This window comes from Terrapene carolina, unplaced genomic scaffold (assembly GCF_002925995.2).
Source record: "Terrapene carolina triunguis isolate 2854851 unplaced genomic scaffold, T_m_triunguis-2.0 Scaffold179, whole genome shotgun sequence".
Classification (NCBI taxonomy): domain Eukaryota; kingdom Metazoa; phylum Chordata; order Testudines; family Emydidae; genus Terrapene; species Terrapene triunguis.
In genome coordinates, this window is record NW_020664530.1 from 12,082,263 (window position 1) to 12,103,149 (window position 20,887).

At 38.7% G+C, this 20,887-nt stretch overlaps 1 protein-coding gene across 1 annotated transcript in view; it reads right to left on the reverse strand.

Moving 5' to 3' along the window:
* Positions 1-20,887, reverse strand: part of LOC113406996 (growth factor receptor-bound protein 10) — a 199,974-nt gene that overhangs the window by 9,550 nt on the left and 169,537 nt on the right. Inside the window, exons 7-14 of the mRNA XM_026654026.1 lie at positions 18,966-19,081; positions 16,076-16,150; positions 13,031-13,168; positions 12,056-12,166; positions 9,326-9,424; positions 2,692-2,769; positions 1,381-1,497; positions 473-539 (exon numbers count right to left, since the gene is read on the reverse strand). Coding sequence (XP_026509811.1) covers positions 473-539; positions 1,381-1,497; positions 2,692-2,769; positions 9,326-9,424; positions 12,056-12,166; positions 13,031-13,168; positions 16,076-16,150; positions 18,966-19,081 — 801 coding nt within the window. The remainder of the gene's footprint in view (positions 1-472; positions 540-1,380; positions 1,498-2,691; positions 2,770-9,325; positions 9,425-12,055; positions 12,167-13,030; positions 13,169-16,075; positions 16,151-18,965; positions 19,082-20,887) is intronic.

Consider the following 20,887-nt stretch of genomic DNA (forward strand, 5'->3'; position numbering starts at 1 on the left):
ATAGTAATAATTAACGATGATGTAATTTTAAAATCCTATTTGTTACTATTTACAGAGCATAACAGTATAATACAGGCATTGATCATGCTGAAAGAAGTAGTATCTGACTGTTGGATTTGATCCAAACTGTGCAAATATTTATGGGTCTAGATTTGTATAAAATTTAGATTGCAAAATTTAGAATTGTAATCAAATTTGAGTGCCCCTTTAAAAGGAGAAGTCCCTCCTCCTATGGAAGACTAATTCTTAGTCTCCTGACTTAAAAATGTTTACACTTGCTGGCTTTTACATTGCATTAAATTTTTAGTTATCCTGTCATTAGCGATAGAACAGAATTTCACCTTAAAATTTAAAACTTTTAGGGTGTCTGAAATCAGGATCTGATTTTCACAGCTTTGGGCTCCATTTCTACATTAAACATTAATTTGCTTTGTCCCAAAAAGGTCTCTGCTATTATGTAATACAAATTTACCTGTGCTCAGTGTGGAAGGATGGAGTGGACTCTGGCTACCTAAGATGTTCATTCTTGTGCTGCGTTTCTGCAGAATAAATTAGTTAGCATTAAATCCAGTCTGAAACCTTGACTTGAGAGAATTAGAAGACGTGCAGTACAGATTTAATATACAAGAAACTGGGGCAGGGAAGTTTAATGCAATGAAGAGAAAGAGAAATGCAGCTCTGAGGGGAGGGGGGCTAGTCTACAAGCAGAGGCCCACTTCTGTTGACTTAAAATAGAAGCTGGGTCTTAATTAACGAAAACTCAACATGTAGAAAGGAAAAAAAAGACCTATCAATATGCTTCTGCCCAGTCAACACACTATGTATTCAATGAAGCAAGATGAGTCTGTCTCCCATACAGCGAGCACCTACTAGTGCTTCAGGTAATAACTTCTATTCCCTAGCGGATGAGTGTGTGGGAAAACCTGTACTGCAGCTGTCTGTCCACATGACACTATAAACAAGTTACATCAGTTTTCATTCCAAGAGGTCCTGCCTCTTGTATATTCTGCAGTTAAACTTACTGGGAGCAAGCCATTAGTCACAGCCCCAGCCTCTTCCATGTGGGGAAGCATTTAATTTGACATATTCCTCCTCAGAGACTGGCTTTGCAAACTGGCAGTAAAGTTCTGGTGGGTCTGCTTTCCCCCTCAACCTTCCTCTGGACACTAGGGGGACAGAGAAGCAGTGGTAGAAGGTTGTTGTGAATGTGACAGTTACACTCAAGATGGAAATTGACTCTTTCATATCTGCATGCTTGCAGCGTGAATGTTTCAAGTCCGTGCTAAGCTATACTGTGACCATCACTGCATTAGCTTCATAGCGCACTGCGTGTTCCAGCTCTCAATGGGCACTTGTTAAATACGAAGAGAAGATCATTACCCTCCAAGCATGGCCTTCTTCCAAAGCGGCACTCTGTGCTTCAGCAGGATTTTCAATAACTCTTCCTATTTGTCCCGAAAAATCCATTGCTACTAGTGAGTTTTCAGATACACTTCTCTGAAAAGGAATTTTCACTTGTTTCAAAACCCAGGAAAGTTACAATTTAAGAAAACAGTTTTGCTTCCAGATCTTTCGTTGATTTCAAGAATATTCTTTTGCAGTTAATGGTATAGAAAATACAAACCAGTTTAAATCCTTGATTCTAAGAAATTCACAGTACTATCATTATATGGAATTTGTTTTAATGTTGTCCCCAAAAAGGCTGGGTGCCAAAACTGCCCATCTTTTCCCCTACCCCACAAAACCCCCATGTTCTAGCTCCTTTCATAGTGAGCTAACTCCACTGCTCCCACCAGACAGATGAGGTGCTGCTCTTCTTACAGCCAGGAGAATGAGGGCGCTGACTTTGGACTGTAACTCTAATACTTTCTGGAGCACAGCACTGTCATCAAGCTGCCCCAGGAAGTATACATGATCAAAGAATCAGATATATATGTTTCTAATTAAAAAACCCAACAACAACAACAAAACCCACACAGGCATAGTACAAAGCAGTGAAAGTACAAAAACTCTTTCCTCTTTCAGTTACTTTGACTTACGGGGAATTCACTTGTACAGATTAAAAAGAGGCATGTACAAAATATGAATCCTAAAATACAGCTATCAAAAAGAGGGAAAATGGAGCAGGTACTTTCTCACATTCCCTATTTACTTGTGGAATTAATAAAAACTGCTCCTGGACAAGGCTCCTAACAACCAGTCACATTCATGCAACTGCAGTTAGGAATAAGAAGTAACTCAATTTGTTTTGGGGGAAAAAAACTCCAGATGGATTTGGAAATGTTTGGAGATTGAGCATCATTATTGACGGTGATGTTTACCTTGCATACAGGCAAACATAATTGAAGTTTGTACTTATAGACTTTGAGGGCTAAAGCTTATTTCCATTTAAGTCCATTTCTATGCACGCAGGAGCAGACCCTAAAAATTATAGGACCCTCTTTTGGGGATTGTTGTGGATAGCTCATTGGTGGCTTCTGCTCAGTGCACAGCAGCAGTTAAAACAAATAGGATGCTTGGGTGTATTAATAAAGGAATAGAGTCTCATCTGGGAAGACATTTCATGAACACCATTGAACAGTGCAAAGCTTTCTAATTCAGAGAAGTATGAATTATCACGTAAGCCACTGCAAAACTGTTACACAAGGATGGAGGACTGGCAATCTATTTAAAAGTAACTTCAGTACTTACAACTGGAGTGGAGAAGTGGGGAAGCACGGTCTTTCTCTGCTGGGGAATTCTGTAGTTCTGGTACAGTAGCATTCCATACTGTAGATGGAAGGAAAAGAAACATTCAACTGCATCTCTTTATAGCAACTATTGTAATGCCACTCGCATTGGAGTGGATACTGTATGCTTACTTCGGTATTAGAAATAGTCCTCGGGCAAACTAGATTACATAATAATGAGCACGGGGCAGATGAGGAGGCCAAAGGTGCATGGTAAGTTTATCACAAGGACATCACCTCCACATATATAAACTAAATACCCATGAATAGCTTTATCCACACACCCAAATATGAACCATACATAGGCACATGCAGATCAGCTCTGCTTAGCAACTCCTGTTCATCAGCCACCACTTCAGAATAGCTCAAAGACTCCCACTATGTGTTATTCATCTTTTAGAGAGAAGCCCACAGTCAGTTTTTGCTGATCCCTTGGATTCCCCAGTCAAAGCGGATTTTGCTATAATTTTAGGCAGAGAACACAGTGATGCCTATAAAGTTTGTACAACTGTTTCAATTCTAAAAAGATCACTTTCAGCTACTCAAAACTTTTGAGGGTGAAAGTTGGCAGATTCATCACTCACAGCAAATTATTTTTAACAGTTGAGTGAAATTGATTAATTGATTCAGTTATTTGAGAAGAGAGAATGCACACTTTCATCTCCCCTGCCACCCCTTTTTTAATAATGGGACTTAAAAATAATAGCTCTAAGCCTTCTGTGGTTGGTGTTAAGAGATTAAAAATTTGGCAGGGAGATATACCATAGGTCCATATGTGGCTTTCAGTGGTCTTGCTATGATTTGTCTAACTTACAGGGATTTTTAGAGCATACTCAGTGCATGAATCTATGTAATGACTTCTCTTAAGAGGTTGCAAATGTTCTACTGGCTTTGTGCCTACATAGCTCCAAACTGCACAGGGGGCATGATGCAATTTTATGTGTGGAATGAGCGAGGCTGAGCTGGAATGGAAGTATGCCTCTGATAAGTGAAGTTCTCACAGAATTGAGGGAGAGGAGCTGGCAGTAGTATTCTTCTACCTCCTCCCACCAAAATACCCTTTAGAGATCACAGAAAATAATAAAATAGATATTATACATTTGGACTCTTTTGGGAATAAACATACTGATTTTAAGCTTTCCAGTTCAGTTTTGACTTTAACGTTAGTGTTACTGTATCTAAATGTACATAATTAAGTTATTTCAACAGGAAGTAACAGTGGTACTGTACTTCAATCTCACATACAAAAAGGAGACATTGAACTGTAACTATGTTACTCATCATGCATGACAAAGGTTACATTCATGTGTAGCTACGACTGTAGAAAAATATGATAGACTATAATAATACATGTTCTTATTTGAGAATCAGTATTTGACCATGCCTTCCACATGGCTTTTAATCTTAAATAAAGGCTTCAATTTATTCCATGCCTGGACAGTTAGCTGATCAAAATTCAGTAAAAAGTAACTGGAGACAGAACTGTGCTAGTGGTCATTAAAGAGACACTTGCAGCTCACAAGCCTAAGCCCAAGAATCACTGGTGTAGATGTAGCATTTAATGCGTCTCCTGTGGCTCTTTTGCAGCACATAATATTAAAACAGTGTGATTTAGCCACTGAGGTCTGAGTATCCCTGATCTGCACAAATCAGATACACATTTTGTATTCAGGTACAGTCCAGGATACAAGAAACAACATGCACATCCTGGAGTACATTTATCTAGTACAGCCTGTTTTGTATTCACTTACAAATGGGAAAAGGATTTTCTGTACTGTAATTTACAGAGAATTGTTCTTAAAGATTAACAGGATAGATAATTTGGAAAGCATTCAAATCAATGAGTTCTGATTTGGAAAATGAGAGCTTAATGCAATTAGGGCACAGAGAATGGACTGAAAAGCTGCAGTTCCCCATATGTGCATGTGTGATAGAGGAACTTCACTACTGATGCAAAAGTGACTTTGATAAAATTATTATAAATTTACTCTTCTAATGTTAGGTCATTACAAACTTGCCTGTACCTTTACTGAACCTTAGGAGATAGTTATCACTACTTTCATGCATATGGTGCTTGTAGAAAAGTTCCTCACACGCATATATTTTTTATTTATTTAATTATATGAAATGTCCAAGCTAAGGAAACTCCTAGGAACTCTGTTGACTGTCAACGTGACAAACTCCTCAAGTGTCCAGGGAGAGAAAACCACTTTTATTACCCCTAGGGATATTTATACTAACTCTGAAATGCTATTTTAATTCCTATGTTGCTTTATTTTTTTATACTAATATCTTACATGCTATGTTTTGAAAAATGGATGTAAGCTTGGTTGTTGTGATTGGTGCTTGGTATAGAATATCTGATAGCAGTTTTTAATTGCAAATTGTATACTGCAACTGGTAAACGCCATTTGGCCTACCAGGCATCTAAACCAGAGTATCTTATCACAGAACAGGACACATCTGTTGTCTAAAATGTCAGTTGGAAAAGAAATGGTTTATCTCAAACAACAGACCTTGCAAAAGAGTTAGGTCCTGACTTCAAGAGGATGTTAACAGCAAAAAGAAGTCACGTATAGGGATGTATTATCAGAAGCGAAAAAGTTGGTAGTAAAGAGAATTATTTCACAGTCATTCTAAAATCTTGCTCCTTGAAGCCTTAAGAAAAACATTTATACTTGAGAAATATTTTGTAGACAACCTTTGTTTATTTCTTAAATGTTGAGATGGCAAGCCCTGGTGAAAGGTAATTCCTAAAATCATTGCTATGTAAATAGTAAAATGCTTTTTGTACTATCATGGAATCCAATGACCTTGTTAAATTGATTACTGATGTAAGTATAAAATATTTATATTAATGGGGATTATTTAGCAAACTATCTGGCATACTCAAGCAGCAATTCCCTCACCCAACTCAGGAAGACAAGAAGAATCAACCCTGCAAAAATTGTTATTAAAGAAGTTGATGATTTTTTGTAACTATTTAAGCTAAAATCTAAGAATTTATTTAACTTTAAGAGCCTATTTGGAGAACTAAAAAACTTCTATGCAAAAGAACAAGAGTGTTTGGACTTTTAAAAAAAGAATTTCAGTTCCTGTTGAACTTCTCTCAGAAACACCTGGATAAAAAGGAAGTTAAAACTAACCTTTAAAGTTATCTAAGGTTTTCCTGCCACAAGAGAACAAAGACAATTAGATGTGTGTTGCATGTTCATTAAGCATACTGCGTATTCAGAAGCTGAAGGTGTAACCATAACCAAACCCTGAAGACATGGAGCCAGTGAAAGGATTACATCAGCCAACTTTGAATCTAAACAAGCCTGAGAGATGTTTTCTTAAAATGTCATGAAAATAGGAAGGAGAAGATTATAAAAACTCTAAAGTGAGCCCCCAACACACACAGCCACAGCCACACACAGCCAAGAGATTAGATTTAAAAACTCTTGTAGTGATTTTATTGGGATATGGAAATCCTCTTTTAACTTAAGATGTTAACAGTTTCTCCTGGTAATCACCAAATAGTTAGACCAGATAGTTCTGGAGTGGAGACAGGGGCTAAGTGTTGGGTATGTCTATAACGCAAAGAAAAACCCCGTGGCTGGCCCGTGTCAACTGATTTGTGCTTGCAGACTCAGGCTGCGGGGCTGTTTCACTGCTGTGTAGACTTCCGGGCTCGAGCTGGAGCCCAAGCTCTGGGACCCTCCGAGACCCCAGAGCCTGGGCTCTAGGTCTCTGCTGGGTGGGAGGGTCCCATAGCTCAGGCTCCAGTGCAAACCCGGAAGTCTACACAGCAATGAAACAGCCCTGGAGGCCGAGTTGGTTGGCATGGGCCAGCCCCAGGTTTTTCTTTTCTGTGCAGACATTCCCATTGATAAACAGAAAAATAGTGGGAGTTAATTGGATTTAGGATTCTTAATATTCGTTAATTGGTTGTCTTAAGACAGATCCATAAATGGTTTCTAAGTAACTGATTTAAATCCTTCCTTTGATTTATTAAGATTTAATAAAGATTATAATTGGGCAGAGTAAACAAAGTGTTTGTTATTCCTAAAAATCAACAGGACGCACCTGCCTTGCAACAAAATTTTTGCACATTTATAAACAGTCTTGGTTTTCTAACAATACACTGAAACTAGGCTCACAGCAACTTTGGGAATAAAACCTTGGTCTCAATTTATGAAGAGAAAAGTGGCTCCACCAAAAGAGGGCCAATTCTCAAGGGTGCAATATCTACTCTCTACGAAGTGGCACCCAGAAGAGACGGTGTGTTGTGTCTTTTGTTTGTTGTGTTGTCTTTTGTTTTCTTTTCCTTTTTTATATAATAAAATAGCCAAGGTTAATAATTGTGATTATTTTGCTTGGCTTTAATAATGGTGCCCCTAAAGTATGTAAAAGAACCCCTGTGACTTAGGGCTTGTCTACATTACCCGCTGGATTGACGGGAAGTGATTGATCCAGCGGGGGATGTGGAGGGAGGGGGTGTCGATCTATCACATCTAGTCTAGACGCGATAAATCGACCGTCGAGCGCTCTCCCGTCAACTCCGGTACTCCACCAGGGCGAGAGGCGCAGGCGGAGTCGATGGGAGAGCGTCAGCCGTCGACTTACCACAGTGAAGACACCGCGGTAAGTAGATCTAAGTACGTCAACTTCAGCTATGTTATTCATGTAGCTGAAGTTGCATAACTTAGATCGATCCCCCCCCTCCCAGTGTAGACCAGGCCTAAACAGTGGAAATCACATCCCTGAGTTGGCACCTAGAGAAACAATTCACGACAGCTGGACTACAATAACTTGTTTCTCAAGACTAAATATTTTTAGTAATTTGGGGGATAAAAATTACATGGCACACAACACAAATTTAAAATTACCACTTTCTACCCCACTCGTCTGGAAATTAGCCAGGACTAAAGACCAACCAGACAAACTTTTGAAACTGAGGAGTGAGTCTGGGGATAAAAATGTTGCAGAATAAGGTAAATATGCTACTATGTACTTTCTGTGTACTGTGCAATACTTCCTGGTAAACATCATGTGTGAGGGACTGTTTGGCCACTGATAACTGATTACAACAGAAAGTGATAATGTTAACCTCAGAGGTTGTAGAATTATCCTGCAGTTAAGACAGTGCCACATTCCTACCAGAGCACTGCAGCCTGTAGAGTTGATACTGAACTTCCTATTTAGCCTCAAGAATACACAACGTTGGCTGACCACAGAATCAAGTTGCCCTTTTGTTTATGACGTGACATTGTGTATGGAGATGTTATAAATGCATTAACTAGAATCTAGGGCATACATTTTCAAATGTGACAAGTTATTCTGGGTGACTCTTAACCCACCTTAAAGACCTCTGATTTTCAGAGGGTGCTGAGTACCCACCCTCTGAAATCTGGCCCTTCAAGGTGTCTCAGGAGTTGGGCACCCCTTTGTCACTTGTGAAAATTTAAGTCTAATGAGACAACATTAAATTTGTGTTGCCTGCGTGGATCTGAATTCTTATGCATCCACCTTACAATATTCACATAAAGCGGTAGCATAGAAATTGAGAGTTAGCATGGAGGGGAGGCTTTTCATGGATGAGACAGTAGAGAATTTATGTTGCCCTTGACAAAAGTGAGGCTCTGAGGTTTTGAAAGCCTCTAGGGTCTTCTCCTCCAAATGAGATTTTCAAGGTGGAATTTATAAAGGGTACTTCTACAGATCTGTAGATTCTAACCGACCTCCTCCTCGATGGGAGCCAGACAGTCCATTGCTTCTCTGCTAGAACACAAAAGATTGTTTCCCATTGAGGTTTCTCTCCACAATACCCCACCCCAATACAATCTATCATACAAGACTCTGAACTACACCACCACTCTGCCAGCCAAGTGAGGAAGCTAGTACTATTTTTGTCAAGAGTATACTGCTAAGTCTCCTTCCATGCACCCCTGCCAGTGAAAAACATATTCACTCCTTGCTCTCAGCTATACACACTCTTGACCCAGGTCGGATGTTGAATCATATTTTATTAGAAGCCACACCAGTTAAACAAAAACACTGCAAAAAAACACTACCGTTTTTAAAAGAGAATTTGCCTCAGGAAATAGAAAACAAAAATTCTGAACAAAATGGCAGAACAGGACACTAGACAGTATCTTGTACTAGTTAAAATCACTGCAAGTTAATGAGCCTAAATACTTGACCTAAACTCTTGATATTCTTTTTTTTTTTTTTTGGTAGATTCTGCATTGACATGATGAGTTTAAAACTAGTGACTGTTTCAATTATTGAGGCAAACATATACTTCATATTTTGCCATGCCAGGATTGTGTTTTACTTATACATGCAATGAATACAATCTAATGCTGTGGTTACAAGATTCTGATTAAAAGCTGTATCCAGTATTTTAATTTCCAAAATGGAATTATCTGCTGCAGAATATAGTTGACCTTGGGATACGTAAGTGAGCAGTTCGATAAGAGTAGCTAGGGATTTCTTCATAAAAATATTGCCTTGTGTATTCAGTGCACAACGGTATGGGAAAACTGAAATCTCTCAAGAATATGAAGACAGCTGCAGACCTAGCCTAATTTAGGTTATGAGAAAGTAGGTACCTTGAGGAGTCTAAATGCAGTCATCCAACAGGTTCTGCTCTGCTCATCTTCAGCACACAGCAACCTCAATTCCTTAGTTTCATTTCTCACTCTGTTGGGCTACAAAATGGAAGATGGAATTAAGTTACGTTTAACAGGAAAGCAACAGCACTTGACATATACTGTATAGGAAAGGCAGGCACAGAGAGTAAGAAAATGGGAAGTATTTGCCAAGAAAATACTCGTTCACACTGAACTTGTGTTCCGTGGAGACGAAAATATATTTGGAGAGAAAAGTCTAGAACCAACTTCCCTGACTGGTCCCCAATAAAAGGAGAGTGATCAGTTTGTAACCTTTGCCATTTTACAACAGTCTGCCACTCTAACTTCTTGTATCCAAGGTTATCAAGACACTGTATAATTTAAGTAAACTAATCCTCAAAATAACCTTGAGAATAACGGCTTTGTCAGCCCCATTTAAAGATGGGACTTGGAGGTAGAGAGATGAACTGACTCATCTAAGGTCAAACATGAAGTCTGCAGCAGAACTGGATGCAGGGACCAGATCTCCCAACACTCAGTCCTGTGCTTTAACCACACCACTCAGATACCACTATCTTATTGTTGAGTGATTTTTCCTGCCTTCTTACTGTTCATGTTAAGATTAATAAAATACTTGGAAGTATTTTTGACCACCTACACTTGAAATAAGGAAGACTGTGGGTAATTTAAAACAAAAAATGATGGGAGTTTATGTTTTTGATAGGTAAGTTTACCTGACAATTATCCATTCTAACAGCTCCTGCTGTCCCCTCTGCAGATGGCAGAAGTATTACTGCTGGAGCTACTCACACCTCTGCAGACAAGAGGCCAGAGAATGTCAGGCTTGCCTTGTGAGGAGCTACATACATTGCCTTAGAGAGCCCCATATCAGAGGGGAGGAGAGCGCTACCCCACCCCCCCAATGCCTATATAAATGGCTTTCCCTGGTTAACTCAGTATGTCTCCACTAGCCATCATTCCTTACCTGGGGAGAGAGTCTATTTCTAGCCAAACAGTACTTGCTAGTAAAGAGACAAGTTCACAGCAATGAGGAACTCCTCTCCAATGCCTCCACCACCACAAACCCTTGCAAGTCATCAATAAAAGCAGCTCCCAGGCCTGTCTCCTCACTCCTCCCCTCAGGTTTTCTCCTGAGGCCTGATCGGCGGGTAGTGTTTGATGTATCAGGGATCGATTTATCCCGTCTCTTCTAGACACGATAAATCAATCCCCGAATCGATGCCTGTACTCCACCTCGGCAGGAGGAGTAAGCGAAGTCGATGGGGGAGCTGCGGCGGTCGACTCGCCGCCATGAGGACAGCCAGGTAAGTCGAACTAAGATACTTCGACTCCAGCTACGCAAATAGTGTAGCTGAAGTTGCGTATCTTAGTTCGAATCCCCTCCCCATCCCCCCCAGTGTAGCCCAGGCCTTACATGGAGGCACAGTAGATAACCTTATTTTCAACAGTACCCAAATGGCAGACAATTGGATTTGGGTGCTTTAAAAAAATGTTACCAGACATGTTGGTGACAACAATGAGGAAGCGGGGTGCACACTGAGGTGTGTCTATACACAAAAGTTGTACTACTTTAGCTATGCTGGTTTAGTTAATATCAGTACAACCCCTAGCATGGAAGGCATTATATTGGTAAAAAGTATTCTGTCTTATTCCCCTTCCCATATAAGCATAAACTATACCAGTAGGAGTATCTTTATCCTGATATAACTGCAACTACTCTAGTGGTTGTACAGATATAACTTTATTGGTTAAAAAAAAAAAATCATCTCCCTAACTCGCATGGGTATACCAGTACAAAAGCTGCAGGTAGGCTAGGCATAACAGTTAAAAACCGACCCCATATACTTTACTCTTCATTTTTCAAACTGACCTTCTGCTTTAAAGTAAGTGCAAATAAGCTGCCTGTTATATTGGTGCATTTACCTCTGTTTAGAGTGTGATCCTCTGCTATGTAATTTGGGCACTTGCTCTCATAAGGAGCTTTCCTTTTCACAGTGATTAAGGTATGAAAAGCAGAGGCTATATGTGAATGTCTGGAGCGAGTGTCTGAACATATAACCCCAAGGCCATCCGACAGGCTCACTACCTGACAGCAGTTAGGTGATTTTGTACTCAAACCTGCCAGTCCAAAAGACATACCGGGTTTTCAAAGCACAGAAGCACGGATACTTAAAATACACCCACATGGAAATTGAATGTCCATGACCCTCAGATTATATATTTAAAGCTTGAGGGGCCCTCTCATGTAACTAACATCAGAGCTTCTGAACCCCAGAGTAATACCCAAGCATGCAATTCTAGGTTTTCCGTTGTGGAACCTCGTGAGGGCTTGTCTGCTCAATTATTTGAAAACGCCATTGACTTTTACATTTAAATAAACTTGAAGTTTATAGCATCATTTAGACAAAATCACTATATTAGTAAATGCACAACCTCGAACAACTATCACTGCTACTCGATTTGCTGCTGTGCAAAGCTTTATCCCTTACGGTCAGACTGTGCTGCCCTCCTACCCTCACCTTCCCACTGCCTAGTATCAGACTCCAAAAGTCTTTCTGAAGTCAATAGGATTACTTAGTGAGTAAACTTCTACACATGGTGAGTAAGGGTATTACAAATTTGCTAAAAAAAAAAAAAATGCTAATGATTTCAGTTCCACCTTGGGAACAAGTTAATGAGAGGAATTACCTTTACACAAAATCCATAGTCTGCAGGAGCATTATACAATTTCTTGCCTGCTATCAATGAGAAGATATTGCTGTCTTCTAGGTCAGCTAACAACTGCAAGTGTCTTGGCTCCTGTGGAAATATTGTCATTTTAAATTGTAGGATTAAACCTGAAACTTTTCAGTGCCAGCCATACCTTCTCTGAAGAATAACATCCATCAGAGGGCAGTGTATGCACATTTAAACTGCCTCTCTCTAAGCCCTTGAAGTTTTACTTAACATATAATAAAATGAACCGTTTGACCTTTTCAGATTGGCTATACGTTTATAAATGTAAAGCTAAAATTGTTCTCAGGATGCATACTGACAAACTGATCTGTATTTCTGAGATATTTGCTTGCAAGGGAAATACCATGAGACCAAAAAAAACCCCAAACAAAAAAAAGTACCAACCCCCGCAAAACTACACAATAGCAGGAGAAGGGTGGGGGTTTATGCTGAAAGTTGACCAACAGTTACATTCTGGTATGATGAAATGATGCGTAAAGCTGGTTTTGCCTTCTACAGAGCTATATTGGTTCTGATTAATGTTAATTTGTTTTTCAAATTTAATAATTCAGCCTTTAGTTTCCATCTAAAATAAACCCATAAGAAGTTCACTTATGAAGCAAGTGTTTTCTCCCAAATCCCTAAACTCTCATTTAATGCCACTTCGGTAGCCACTTATATATTTTTATATATTAAAAACACATGTATATCTGAGTATATTATTATTATTATAATAAATAAATTCAAAGATGGATATTTCAAGATGAAGGGATGTAGCAACCCAGGTCTTGTTTGCTACTTGCCCATAATTTATTTATTGTTTTGTATCATCTCTTTTCTTAAAGAAAACTCTGGGGAAACTTTTATATTAAAAAATCTACTGTAAGTAGAAATTCATTTTACATACCAACAATTTTAGTAACTCTATTCTTAAAAAAAAATTATTACCTTTGAAGTTCCTTTTGTGGAGCAATAAAGTCCTGATCTTCTCAAACACACATATAACTTTTTCCATGATTTCCTACCCAACTCTTTCACATGCAAGAAACCTTGAATTTCAGGGCAGCTACTGGAGTTTAAAAAATTCTGTGGAAGATGAAAATTAAAAATATTAAGTTATATGATTATGTACCATAAACATGGACAGAGCTAGCACCACACCTGTAGCAAGGAGCAGTCAGTCACAGTCACTGACTTAGACTTGAATGTTCCCTGGTGAGAGCGGCTATCTTCTTTCAAAGCAAAGTAGGTCAACATGCACTAGGCAACTTTTGGTGTCCAGCAGCTGGGTCCACATGGACAGTTAGTGCGTGGCAGGCTACAGCGTTGTAGATTTACACCCCAGCTTGCCATGAACTAACTGTTAGTCTAGACACACCCTTAGTTACACTTAGCACATTGGCATATTCCTGTTTACCAGGCAACAAGCACTGACGTCTTCCTTGCTCCAGGTGTGGTGCTAGCCAATACAGAATGTAACCATTCTTCCATACCGCTATTCCTCTTGCACTGATGAGTACAAACTGATATTTCAACCCAACATTTACACAACATAGTCACAGGCAACTTATTAATTCTAAGAAACTTGCTAGCCACTAGAAATGTGCCAACAAGTGTAGCTTGGAAACAACTGACTGGAATGCAAAACTTCATCCAGCAAATTTAGATAATGAACAGCCAATTTATGGATTATCTACCTCAAATTAATATCCTGTGTACCCCCTTCTGCCCCCCCTCCCCCGGGATATGCACAGGCAGCAGAACATTTCACACTCAGTAACTCAAACTATATCTTTACAACTACAAAGGCCCCTAGAAGTCAGGACCAAGAAATATTTTAAGAAATTAGGTTGGTATGCTATTTCTAACTTATATAGAGATGCTAGAAGGTGAACTAATGGGAACAGTTTAATATGCATTCAGGCAAATGAATCACAGAACTGTAGGGCTGGAAGATATAGGTCATCTAGCTGAGGCAGTATTGTTATCAGATATTTTAATCTAAAGCATGCTGCAAGTACATGTATTTGCTGCAATGCCATGATTTTGGTAAGAATTTTTCTAAACAAATTTGAATTTTGTTGAGGCAGTTTTTCCATTTAAAACCACTGATTACCAGCAGGGAAGGAGACAAGGGCTACAGAGCTCAGGACCTCTGTCCTCAAATACTCAATCTTCCACCAGAGCCTGAAGTGCTTCTCCTGGCAGCTATTGCTATGTTCTCTTCTCACCTCATGCAAGACAAAATAAATTAAGAGTGACGGGGTGTAAATCAGGAGTAAACCCAGTGAAGTTGGTGGGAGCTGCTAGGCATTCAGCACTTTTGAAAGACAGGCCACTTATGTAGGTGCCTAACTTTAGATAACTCGCTTTTGAAAATCCTAGTCACTTTAGAAATACATTTGTATGTCAGAGTGCTGATTAGACATGAAAATCTGTCTAATCCAGAGCCAGTAAGCTATTGGGTGAAGCCAGTCAGTTAGGACTTATGTTTCATGCCCTTTGAATATTCCATAGAAGACTTGATGTTTTCTACATTTGTGTTGCCCTGGTTTTTATTCACTTGGTAAAAATAAGCATGTAAGCCCCGTTACGAGGTAAAGACTCTTAGAGGTCAATGTCGGCTTCTCTTAGGATGCCAAGCACGTGCTCTGTTCATATTGCCACAACATACTCCTTTATAAGAACTCTGAACTGCTTTGAACTGAATAAGGTATAATATATGTATGCAGCATTGTTTCAAACTGTATACGTATATATAATTTTTACAAAACTTTAGGCAAGCATCTATCATATATTTCTTTTCTCTTGTTTCCTTTAGTGCCATTCAGGATGTATTAAACCATTGGTTTTAATCTTATTTTGCATTTATAAGTTTTTAGTTATTTTTATAAGAAAGGTTGATTCTCATTGGTTGGTATAACCACTGACATACGTTTATGTGAAAGCAAATAAACTTACCACTAAATTTGGTACTTCTTCTTGCTAACCATGAGAATACACTTTTTTTACACACATTTATTAAAGCAGTTATATATCTTAACATACATTTATTCAGATTCTTAATTTTTACATTTTTTATTATGTTAGCAAATGGTGAGCAACTAGTTTCTTATTTACTAGACGACGGTACTTTTTATTCAGGATTTGTGTCAGGCTGCATTTGGATAAAAACTAGCATTTAATTAAACCTGTACAAAACCAGCCTTTGAAAAGTGTGTTAGTTAAACAAAACTACCATAAATGTGCTGAATACATAAGAAGGAAAAAGGAAGTTTATGATAAACAAATTCTGCATTTAAAACTGATTTACTAAACAAGGGAAATATTAACATAGTTAGTGAATAGACGGATTGTTTCTGGCCACCATGGGTCAGATTTCTAAAGGTATTCAGGCACAAAGATGCAGATAGGTACCTAGTGGGATTTTGCAAAGTGCCTCAGAAGATGAGATGCTTAACTTCCACCGGTGTTAAGCAACTCACACTAGATATCCATGTACATACATAGGGTCTTGGATAGGACTGTACTCAGGCAGGTATCCTGTCCCGCCACCCTTGCTGCAGCAGCTACACTGCTATTTTTAGCTCACTAGCTCAATCAAAGCTAACACATGTATATCTACCTGATCTGGAAAAGTATACATTTAGCTGCTGTGCAGCTGTAACCTGGGTGGTCAGCAAACTGACATTTATCACATACACACAGAACGCTCTAACAGCTTAGCCATCATAGGCACTACTAACAGCAGCCCATGGTAATGCCAGTTGGCAATTTAGTGGGCATATGCAAACTAACTACTAACTATTAATTTTTACAATTATTTAAAATCTAAATTAGACTGGCTAAAATCTGCAAAAAAAAAAAAATCAACATTATGAACATACACTAAATTAAAATCTCCTCTTTTCCTGATCACGTTTCCAGTCCTCTTTAATCTTCCTCCCTCGCCCTTTATAAAGGCTACTTTAGCACAAGACTGTCTTAGAATACCTGCAAAAGTTGCGATTGTGGGATGCTGCCGTTTGATTGCTGGCACCAAGCAACCATCTGCTCTGGAAAGAAATTCTACAGGGGGAAAAAAAAAAAAAAAGACAGTTTGGAGTCAGACTGTATTTACATACTTCTGGTTAGTTAGTATTAGCTAATGGACTAGATCAGATGAATCTTTTCCAGTCTCCACCTTCTATGATGATTATTCTTACTTGAATTAAAGACTTCCTTACGCTGTAAGTGATGCTAAAGCTTTCAAGCCCAATTCACTTCCTTTTTTCCCCTCAACAAAACACCCCAAACTACATTGATATGGCTTTTTTTCTTTAAATAAAGTTTGCAATATTTCATAAGTACATTTCTCCACCTGTGAAATTTATCTTCTAGGATAAATTTATCTTCTAGAAAGAACATTCTCCATAACATTCTTCTCCTTCCTCTACAACAGAAAACTCAATCTAAGACAGCTTTCAAGGTAGGGACAGGAGTTCAGAATTACAGTCTCTGGTTTCTAGCAATGAAGGGAAAGAATGGTACCGTGGTTAGGACACTAGCTGAGGACCTGGGAGATCTAGATTAGAGTCCCTGGTCCGCCAGAGACTTTCTGTGTGGCCCTGGGCAAGTCACTTAGCCTCTCTGTGCCTTAGTCCCCATTGGTAAAATGTGGATAACAGTACCTTCCTCACAGGGTGTTGTGAGCAAAACTACATTAAAGAATGTGAGATGCTCAGATACTACAGAAATGGGTGTAGCATAAGTACTTTAAAATAGCTGTTTTCTCCCTCTAACCAAAGCACCGTTTTATGTTGGACTGGGTTGTTCAGTTCCACCAGAATGGATCATATTAATTACCCAAACTTTAATGATGAGAAAACATTGATGTGTAACTGTCAGCGTCCCCCACCTCCCTCATTTGCTTAGCAACTCCGCTGAAATCTTGACACCTTTCAATCTATCAATACAAATCCGCTTTCAAAATCTTTTCCAATACATTTACTGTGTTCAGGGCAATGTCAATGTATTTCTCATAATGAACAGTTAGCTAAAAAGTATTCCAGAAAAATGAATACAAATTTTTCTGAACATGCATACATACACAAGATCTGCACACTTGGTACAGAATTCTCTGCTGCACAGACTAGATACTAACAAGCTCTAAGTAAACATCCATTCCTCTTACATAACCGTCACTGTAGCGTAGTCATTTATTTTAGAACCAAGTATCTTGTGTGACACTAACATGGTGTTTCTAAATCCTCCGAGTGTTCTATAGATGCTCAATATTATGATCTCATTATTTACCATGAGTTATGACATCAAAGTCAAAAAACTTAATATTTAAAGGATTACCTTATTTCAGACTTCCTCTTCCTAGCTGTCTTTCTGTACCACATTTTAAAATGTCTATCACATAAATACCTTGGTGTACTGCATGATATGCTTACAGTATACATTAATTACATTAAGTTACTCTTTGAGCTATTAATCATTGTTAGAACACTGAATGCATGGGTATCTATAAAACCAAATTAAAAGGTTGCCAACAAGCTAAACGGCAATAAAATCTACTGCACTTAGGAACACTATTCATTCTACTTCAGCTAATAAAAGTCTTATTCTTCAAGGCACTAACAGATTGAGGGTGAAAGAGGAATCAACCTCCTGCCCCATCATATAATTAGCCAGATGAATTATGAAGATTAAATTTACCATCTTCCTTTAAGTACTAGCCAACACCAGATGCTTATACCTGACTGAAGGGATCAGTGACCTGATCTGGTATAGAAAAAGAAGGAAGCATTGTTTGATGGTGAGATCATGGGACTGGAAGCCAAATATTATGGGTTCTATTCTTACTTTTGCTACCAATTTAGGTAAATCACTAAAACAAATGTGCTAGTTCACCAACTTTTCACCTGAGATAATGCTTCATAACATATGGGTGTGGCAAGGCTTAAGGTTAAAGCACTTTGAGGTTATCAGATGAAACATACTATAGAAATGCAAAGGTTATAAATCATGTACATTCCATCCAGATATTTCAAGATATCATGGCTGGGGCAGTTTGCCAAACATACACCAGCAGCTGGATCTGCAAATATCTATGTGTGCACACAACTAAGGTTTGCACCCATTGGGCCATGTCTTTACGAGTTTGAAAATCTGCTTCCAAATAAGCTTAGAAAGATTGCTATACTGTTAAAATCACAATAGCTTTTAGGTTCTTATAATACTGCATTAGTTTCAATGATATAATCCAAAACCAACTGAAGTTTCATAGGCAGAAGGGAGGGGAGGAAAAAGAGAGGTAGAGTTACTTTGATCTGTACAGGAAAAAGAAGAAACCCACTAGAAAACAGTAGTAGGTTCACCTATTATGAACCCCTATTCAACATACATACTGATAATCAGGGAAAATAATCAGGTATGACAAGCACCTTAAAGGTTACTCACAGGTTTCTTCATTACTGGCAGAAACTAAGAGGTCGGGATATTCACATTATTTGGTCAACTTGCTTCATATCAATTAATAACTTTCAGGATAATGAACAAATTGAACTGTTGTTGCTTAGAGAAACCAAGCTGGGCTTTGCCTTTGTATGGTCATTCTTAGACACAGCAACAGCCACCCCGAGACAATCAGATTGTGCAGTCTGATAACCATCAAGATTCTCATTTTTGGGCATAAGATAAGTTAAGCATCTCTGGGCAACTGTGTTACTTGTTTCCAAGAAAGTTGTTTTATACAACGAAGACCTTGCCATGCTCATTAACCACATATATAATATATTGTGGGGTCTCCATTGTGCTAAGCACTATACAAAGATACAGTATGCAACAGCTTCTGCCCCCAGACAGTTTTACAGTCATTCTGGACAATGAGACTCACCATTGGATTTTTAAAAAATTCATATTTTGCATAATTCTTCCTGAACAAAAATTTACTTTCACTTCCCATAGTGGACTCGACTTGGACTACGAGCTCATGGTCTTCTAAGCACCTCTCTGTGGAGGGAAAATACAACGTTAATGTCGAATCAGGTAGAAAAAAGAAAAATGTTCCAAATAGTACAAGTGAAACTGCTCCGAATTCATTTGTTACACAGAAATCCTGTATTAAGTTATCAAAAGCCTCTGTGGGGAAAGAGCTTTTATAGGCCTCAAATTATGCTGAAACTGGACTTAGAGGACCAAAACTGTAGATAAAGCAATTTTGCTTTAAAAATGGTTTAGATTTAACATGGTAGGGTTTCATACAAATAAGGACTTTTGGGAAGGAAGAGGTCATAGGATGGTTTGTGTACCCCAATGACTGCAAGAAACTTGAGTAATACAAACTAAATTTTTCTTTTGGTACTTGGTCTATTGTAAAGGAGTGAAGGGGTGGGGACAGCTTTAAGAAACAAGTATGATGGGACCACCATTAAGTCTTGCAATGTAACTGAGGTGGGTGAAAAAGCATCCTATTCAGCCACACTTTTCAAAATCTAGTATGATCCTGAGGTGAACTTCAGGCCAGATTTATAAGATACTGTGTTTATTATAGAAGAAATCAAAGGATCTCTCTTAAAGGAGTGCCAACAGACAGCAATAGAGGTTTTGTACTTATCACAGGAAAATTTTCTGCGACTAAAATTGGTCATTTGTACGAATGAACATCCCACCACTATTGCTTCTTATAATTCAGTCAAAAAGTACAATACATATGAAAGAATGAACAAGCTAGTTTAATGGGAACTATTCCATTGAAACAAGTAGCTCAAAGTTTTAAAAAACAACTTTTAGAGGACAATTGGTGCAAGTCTACTCTGGGACAATGATGTCAGTGTCCTGGCAGGCCTACTGAAGGTTTCTAGGAAAATGTCTCGGTATTTTTCAGAGACAAGGTGGATGAGGTAATCTCTGTTACTGGACCAACTTCTGTTCTATGCAGCATTGCTGTAGCCGTGTTGGTCCCAGGATATTAGAGATCAGCTGGGTGAGGTAATATCTTTTATTGGATCAACTTCTGTTGGGGGAGAGAGACAAGTTTTCAAGCTTACACATAGCTCTTCTTTAGTTCAGAGAAATGTACTCAGTGTCACAGCTAAATACAAGGCGGAACAGATTGGTTGCATAAAGCCATAATTCACCCCACCCCCTCTCCACAACTGGAGAGGTGTTAACAGACCACTTCACCTTGAATGGTCCCTTGAAATATGTGTTACCTACTTATGCTAAACAATCTGTTCCAATTTATATTTAGTTGTGACACTCTGAGTATGTTTCACAGACCTAAAGAAGAGGTATGTGTAAGTTTGAAAGTTTGTCTCTCTCACCAACAGGAGATGGTCCAATAGAAGATATTACCTCACCTACCTTGTATCTCTAATATCCTGGGACCAAACACAGCTACAACATCATTGCATACAACGTTTTCTCTATTTTTCAGACGGTTCATTATCAAGGTTTCTAGTATATAACTAGGAATGGGCAAACCAATTCAAATAAAAACACAACTGACCTGAAACTCTGCTTAAAATTCAAGCCTCTTGTGGTTCACAGCCTTCCTCACTTCACTTTCATGCATCTTTGCACTTTCAGGTTTCAGACAGCACCAGAATTTCAAGATAGCATGGGGAAAAGCTTCTCTTGTGATATTCTCAAGCCCAGTGAAAGGCAAAAAGTGATTGAAATCTCAAAAGCAAGCATATTCTTGCATGCCTTTCAGTTTAATTTAGTGGGCTCAAGTTAAGATTTACCTTTCATTAGTAATGATCCACTGGAGGGCCAATTGTCTTTTCCCCATCTGCATTCATCTCAACTGTGACA